A 7,752-nucleotide genomic window follows, 5' to 3' on the forward strand; every position below is an offset into this window, starting at 1 on the left:
TTACATTAAATATTAACTTGAATGCATATGTTAAACCGCTGATCACTATTAATTTTAAAGTATTATTTATTTGTATGTTTATATATGTATTTGAGTATATTATGCTTGTTTAGTTGTTTATGACATTGTGGCTTCACTTTCATTATTATCACTTTTTACTATATTGAATATTAATCAATGATTTGTTTAATAAATAATAGTATTATGCACATTTCAAGTATTATTATATATAATATATAATAATATAATATATATAATAATTTTTAATATACTATGCTAAATGCTTTAATATCTAATATTATTAGAAAAAAATCTTGTATGCGCTATTGCTATTTGCTAATAACTGCTTCTAATGTAGGAGCTTGATAATGATCTGCTGATTAATGTTATTGATAATAAATCAATAAATGACAAGAACGATTTTAAATGCAATAAAGATATCTCATTTTATATTGAAAATTCAGTAAGTTTTTAATTTAAAACGTGAGACATTGCTTTTGTGCTTTTAATTGTTTTATAAAGGTTTCTGACAGCGAAAAATTGCTTGCACTGAATAATCTATGGACTCCTACACCTGGATAAATTCCCTACAACAGGAAACAGACACTTAAAATTTCAATATACTTGCTTCTAAAATAATTGGTTATGCTTTCTCAAATACAAAATGGTGCATACTGCAAAGTATGTATATTTTAGTCTTAAGCAAGGTGTTGGTAAAGGTATGCTCACTCAGAAATTAATATCAGAAATTTGATAATTGGAAAAGGCACTTGGCTCAAAAGGGGTATTTGAGATGCACGCAAAAACAGAATATCATAAAACAAGTCAGTATAAATATGATTCTTTTTTGGCTGTTAAAAATAACAAAATTCAATCTATTGAAATTCAAGTAAATAATGCTCTAAGGAAAGAAATAGAAGAAAATAGAAAACGTATTATTCCTATAATTAAAACTGTATTGTTTTGTGGAAGACAGGGTATTGCTTTACGTGGGCATAAAGATAGTGGATTAGTTACATGTGATGAGGATGAAATTTACAATGATGGTAACTTTAGACAGTTGTTACGTTTTAGAGTTGATGCAGGTGACCAAAATCTTCAAAACCATCTAGTAACTTGTTCTAAAAATGCTATGTATACTAGTTGGCGTATTCAAAATGAAATTATAACAGCCTGTAATAGCTTAATGCTACAAACGCTTGTGCATGATATTAATGCTGCAAAATCATTTACGGTGTTGGCAGATGAAACAAGCGATATAGCCAATAAAGAACAATTAACTTTATGTGTGAGGTATGTTCATTTTGGTCAAAAGAAATTAAGGGAAGATTTTTTACAATTCATTGAGGTTAAAGATGTTAGTGGAAAGGCATTAGCAGATACCATACTAAACAATCTTCAATCCATGGGTATAGAAACAAAGTATCTAGTTGGACAAGGGTATGATGGGGCAGCCTCTATGTCCGGAATATTCAACGGTACCCAAGCTTATATACGAACAAAACACCCAATGGCATTATATATACACTGCAGTTCTCATTGCCTAAATTTGGCTATCTCTTCTTCTTGTAAAATCCCTGATATAAGGAATTGTATGGGAACTATGCAAACAATATGCAATTTTTTCTCATACCCTAAGAGGTCAAATGTACTTTTGGGTGCTATTAAAAAGCTTTTACCAGATGAAAAATCTTTTAAACTGAAAAAGTTTTGCCCTACAAGATGGGTTGAACGTCATGACGCCGTCATACTGTACTATGAATTACAACCTGCAATTATTTCTGCTCTGGAAGACATTTCTTTGTGGAAAGATACAGATACTTCATCAGCGGCAAATCAACTCCTTGCATCAATTCACCAATTTAAATTCCAAATATCAATGATGATTCTTGTTAAACTGTTTTCAATATCAGTGTCACTGAGCAAATTTTTACAAACAGAAAATTTGGATCTAGAAAATGCCCTTTTTTTTGCTGAAACTACACAAACTACTTTAAAAGATATTCGTTTAAATGCTGATAAAGAATTCAATGAAATATTTAAGTCAGTTGAAAAAATTTGCAATACATTGGAAATTGCTGTTTGTGTTCCCAGAGTATCTGGTCGGCAAACACACAGAACTAATGTAGACGTTGACACTCCGGAAAGTTTTTACCGAGTAGGGGTATTCATCCCATTTTTAGATAATTTTATAGAGCAATTACATAATAGGTTTTTAGAACATCAGTCCATTTTAAAAAGCTTTGATTGTTTAATACCAAAGTCTAATCTTAAAGTTACAAAAAACGTTGAAGACAAATTTAAGTTACTGCTAGAAAATTACAAAGATATCTTAAATGATGATAAAAATGATAATATATTAAATGAATATTCAGGCTGTGCCGAATTAAAATTATGGCATAATAGCTTTGAATATCAAAGTAAACTTTCTGAACATTCTGAACAATCTAAAATAACTGTGACAGATTTATTCTTCCAATGTAATTCAAAAATGTATACAATTATTTCAAAGTTGCTTCAAATTTTCATCACATTACCAGTTACAACAGCATCAGGAGAACGTTCGTTTTCTACATTACGACGTATAAAAACTTATCTACGGAATACAACTGGACAAATCAGACTTAACGGTTTATCAATGTTAAATATTCACAGGGATATAACAATAACCCCCGAGGAGATAATCAATGAGATGGGAAAAACATCAAACAAGAGATTGGCATTAAATTTATAAAATTATATTTTTTTGCATACATTGTTCTATTATAACAAATTGACTATTTTAATTTTGTATTCATTGACCTTTAAACTGTTAATAATAAATTAAAATGTCATAATTAGTATATAGACTATAAAATATATTGGATGTACAAAATATATAGTTCATACTATTTTGATACGTTTTATCATTTTTTAGCATAGGGCTATACAATGCCTCTATAGTGAATAATTAATAGAACAACCCCCCCCGAAAAAAAATCCTGTGTGCGCCACTGCTAATGTCTTCCCGGAACGGCAACCGTACGACAAATTTGCCCGTATCGTCGCGGCGTACTGTTTTAGTAAAATGATCGTAACAAGCCTTTTCTTCCAATGTATAATGAGTATTTTTATCTATATTTTCCAATCTCCAAAACTTCGCAATCCTTTCATCTAAATTATCATCTACTTGATACGTACTTAAACAAATATTTTGTGTCTCTTTTAAATTCGATTTATTATTAGAAATTGGACCTGCCACAATCCAACCAAACTTTGTTTCTTTCAATATAGGGCCATTTTCATTTAATTTAATTTGACCTTGATCTAATAAATCGAAAAATAATTCAATACCCATCAACATATCTATGCGTTGTGGTCTATTGTATGATTTATCGGCTAGTACAATATTATTTGGTATATTTATGGTCTCCGTATTTACCGTGCTTATCGGAATATTTTTTGTTATACAAGGTATTATTAAACATGATATATTTGCTTTGAAATCCGTTATACAGGAACCCACCGTTACCGTAATCTCGGATCCTATGGTATGTAATGCGTGCCCGATTCCAGCTACATCATAAGTAACTTTTTTACGTCGCAATCTTAACATTTGCGCCATATGCTCTGTGATAAAATTATTTTGTGAACCGGAGTCCAATAAAACTCTGCACCTTACCGGTTTGCCATCATTATTAAATACGTTAATTACTGCGGTTGATAGGAGCACTTGTCTATAGCTTATCGCTGATGCGTGTGCCGATATACTCAAATTGCTTGTCGTGGGTATTTCTTCGGTATTATCTTTAAATTGCTCTGAAGAATTACTCTCCGTCTTATTATTTATTTTTAAATGTAATAATGTGTTATGCGCCTTATGACATTGAAAACATTTTTTTTCATCACATTTCTTTCCGATATGAGACCGAATACATATCTTGCATAATTGAAGTTCACCCACCCTTTTTATTCGATCGGGAACCGGTAAAGCAAGAAAAGATGGGCATTTATATATCGAGTGCGCTAATTGGCAATTATAACATTTCACACCACCATATGTTGGAAACGCGATTGATTTGTGGTTATTTTTGATTTTTTTACTGTTAATCATATTATATTTTATTTTTTCGTCATTACGGACATTTATACTTGACGAGGTCTCCACTGCTTCAATTACTTTAAATCTCTTTTCTAAAAATTCAAGTAACACTTGTACTTTGGGTATTTCATTTTTAGGAGATACCGTTTCCCACGCTTTGAGTGTACTGGAATCTAATTTAGTTGCGATAAGGTGCAGTAATATTGAGCCCCACTCTCTAGGTTTCTCTCCTAGTGCTTCCAACGCGTTTATATGACCATTTAATTGATCTACTAATTTTCTTAATTGTACAGCTTCCTCGTTTATCGCCGGAATATCGAACAACTCTTTCGTGTGTGACTGCACTAACACCTTTTTATTATTATATCGAGACACCACGCTATTCCACGCTACGTTATAATTTGCGGCTGTCGTTTCTATATACATTATAACTTGTGCCGCCTCATCTTTTAGGCACGAACGCAAATGAAAAAATCGCTGTATATCATCTATCCCTGGATTATTATGTATCATTGCCATATAAATATCGTGGAAAGCCGACCATTCCTCATATGCACCCGAAAATTTTGGTACATCTATCGGTGCCAATTTCAATGCTGCGGTTGTGCTGTTGCAACACGAATTCGTGCTACAATTAATTGTTTGCGCTGTTGCAATTGATCTTACACCACCCGCATCATCCTTTTTTTGCGCTAACACGTTGCATTTGGCTCTCACCTAACGCTATAGCGCTAAAATATATTTCTTCAAACTCTATACGGTAATCATCAGTTTCGTTTTCAAATGACTCTATTTTAGATTGCACTTGATCAAATTCTGACCATAATTCTTCCATCCTCTTACTTCGACATTTAATTTCGATTGGGTCCACTGAATCTTTATTTACATATGTACTGAACCTTGTTAACTGCCCTTTTAATTGCCCTCTGCGGGTTTTTAACGAAACTAAATCTGACATATTGAAGTACGCGTTTTTGAGTGTGTATGTCCTGTGTATGTGTATGCGTGACAGCTTGGTGTCTAAAGTGGACGGGATCGCCGATCACGATAGACAGCTGTGTGTTTGCAAGTAATGTGTATTAGTGTGATAACGTACGCCAACAGCCAATTATTTATTATCTATACCGAGTTGTACTATAGTTATGACCTTCTCAACAATTTCCCAATTAAATTTAGGTACCTGAAGGAGACTTTCAAACTCATAGATAGGATTTATTTTTAGGAAATAAGTAATAATTTGCACTGATACAACTTACCACATCGCCCCATCACTGTCCTTCTTGCTTGTGTAATTCACCTTAATTATGCATGTTTAATATTTGCTGAACACATATGAGTATATAACGATTTACCACGCGCACTTAATTTTACGGAATGCTATAACTTTTTTTTTTTTTTTTTTTATTTATTTAATTAAACAAAATAATAATAATTCTAATTACGTTGTATTCAGTTATGCGAATTGCAATCCGGCCGAAGGACCAAATGTTGTCGCTGGTTTTTAATGGACTGTATAATTTTTAATATATAATTTTCATTAATATAGAAATGTATAATTTATTTTAAAAATACTGAGACAGACACGGTGACGCGCATATGTACATGGATACACGGTTAAACACACACTAAAATAGGTAACATTCGTACATGGATCGGATCGACATTGGCGATCATAAGATAACATAACAATAGATAATAATAATAATAGTGACATTTCTGAAGTATAATATACGCGTCGACAACACCTATTCATTCATTCTCGTCTTCATCTACAACGCCGTCAACAGATCAACAAATTCTACTGATATCTCAGAATGAAAATGCTCATAAAACCTCTCAACCTAACACATTACAAACTATAAACCAAAATAGTTCTGAAAAGTACTATGAAGCGGTTAATGAAGCCTTGTACGAATTAAACCAACAGGAATAAATAAGTATAATATTTTGTTTTAGGTTCTTTTTAAAATTATTAAAATGTTTTCATATATTAGATAAAAAAATGATATGTTTATTGTTATAAAAATATTACTAATATGCTAATTATATAGGTAAATGTTACTAATTTCAATAAAGTGTTTAAATTTGCATTAAGTAGATAAAAAAGTAAGTTACTTACCTGAGTGTAATTAATATCCGTTCCTCGGCATTCACACACTCTCTCATGTTTGTATCTCGCTTGTTTATGGCAGGGGAAATCAGGTTCACCAAATATAAGTAACTTTCTTTTGACATCCGATAAAAACATAAAAATTTAGTATCGGAAAGGTTCAATTCTCTTGCAGCAATGAATAATCGGTGATGAAAATTTTTTTCGATGTATGGATGAACCCAAAACCTTCTATTTTTTTTATTTCTCCTGTAATAGTAGTATGCTGTTATTACTTCTTCATCACTAGAATCACTGTCAACATCCATGGTGTAGCAAAAAGATTACGAAAAACGTCCTTGTTGATACTCGTTGATACACAACGTAACTCGACCGGATTACAATCACCAGACTCGTAAACGGGTCAGCGTCGCCGCCGCCGCCGCCGCCGTCGTTGTTGTTGCGGCTGCCGCTACAATCGCGATATTGCGGTGGTAATGGTTTTCGTTCCAAGAGCAGTTGCTCCCGGCGCACACCGGTTAGTTGCCGCGCCGGTGTAAACAATCCGTGTCGGCGGTCCGCGCTGCGCAATTTCGCAGTGTACCGATAACGACGTCGCTACGCTACCGTCGGTTGACGTCATTTCCGAGCAATTTGCCGGCAGAGTCGCTTCGCCGGCGTATATAATACGTTACAATAAGTACACTGTTTATAGTTGTGTTACCGTACGCCCTGAGGACACAACTCGTTTAGCTCTATACAATTTTTTTCGCACCGTTATTATTTTCGTACACCGTTCAAAGACGTTTGTTGTTTACATTCTTTTTTGGTTGTACGCAAAAAAATGTCGTCAAATTTCACAGCCGTTCGAGACCACGTGCTGTTTGCCAAAGACATGCAGAGCATGTTGTCCGGTGATTTACCCGTATTGACGTTCAATACGGAAAACACTTTTGAGTTGTTGGATTCAAACAACTCTCTATCCGAAGTTTTAAACGGTAAGTAAAATTGTTGTTGTTTTTTTCGGTCGTTTTGGTCTAAATGTCAATTGTTTGTGCACAGACTCGTCGAAATTTGATTTCAACAATTATTGCATGGACCCGGCCAACGAAGACGCCATAGCCGCGGCTATAGTGACCGAAATGACTTCGGTGCCGACAAACACGACACCGCTTACGACTTTTGGAGAACAACAAACCGTTGCTGAAAACTCTAAAAATTCTCCGTCTTGGTCCGGTACGTCTACGACTTTTGCTCGACAATATGCCGAACTCGCAAAAAATTTGGAACAATCGCTCGATTCGGGGTTCAATGGTTATTCGGAATCGTTAATTGGTACAAAAGATTCGTCGAAACGCCACCGATCGTCAATCCGCAGCAGCGGCAACAGCAGCAGCCGCAGCAGCAGCAGCAGCAGTAGTAGTAGCAGCGGTAGCAATAGCAGTATCGGCGACAGAAGCGGTGACGACGATACTCGTATTGTAGGTAGCCGGAACAGCGGCAATGGCGATCGTCGAATTTTATTCAATGATTTACTTTTGAGTAGCTGCGACGACGGCGACAACGACAACGACGCCGCCAA

General features: G+C 34.3%; 2 protein-coding genes across 2 annotated transcripts; one reads left to right on the top strand and one right to left on the bottom strand.

Moving 5' to 3' along the window:
- The first annotated feature begins 793 nt into the window (after positions 1–793).
- LOC112593473 (zinc finger MYM-type protein 1-like) lies at positions 794–2,734 on the top strand. The gene has a single exon (XM_025337867.1). The coding sequence runs from the start codon at positions 794–796 to the stop codon at positions 2,732–2,734; it is 1,941 nt and encodes a 646-aa protein (XP_025193652.1).
- A 551-nt stretch (positions 2,735–3,285) lies between these two features.
- LOC112593474 lies at positions 3,286–6,499 on the bottom strand. Its single transcript, XM_025337868.1, has 4 exons — positions 6,201–6,499; positions 4,799–5,007; positions 4,160–4,677; positions 3,286–3,306 (listed from the first exon to the last, which is right to left on the bottom strand). Exons 1-4 carry the CDS (start codon positions 6,497–6,499, stop codon positions 3,286–3,288), a joined length of 1,047 nt encoding a protein of 348 aa, XP_025193653.1.
- Between the last annotated feature and the right edge of the window lie 1,253 nt (positions 6,500–7,752).

Source organism: Melanaphis sacchari, unplaced genomic scaffold (assembly GCF_002803265.2).
Source record: "Melanaphis sacchari strain LSU unplaced genomic scaffold, SCAv2.0 Contig207_pilon_pilon, whole genome shotgun sequence".
Taxonomy (NCBI): domain Eukaryota; kingdom Metazoa; phylum Arthropoda; class Insecta; order Hemiptera; family Aphididae; genus Melanaphis; species Melanaphis sacchari.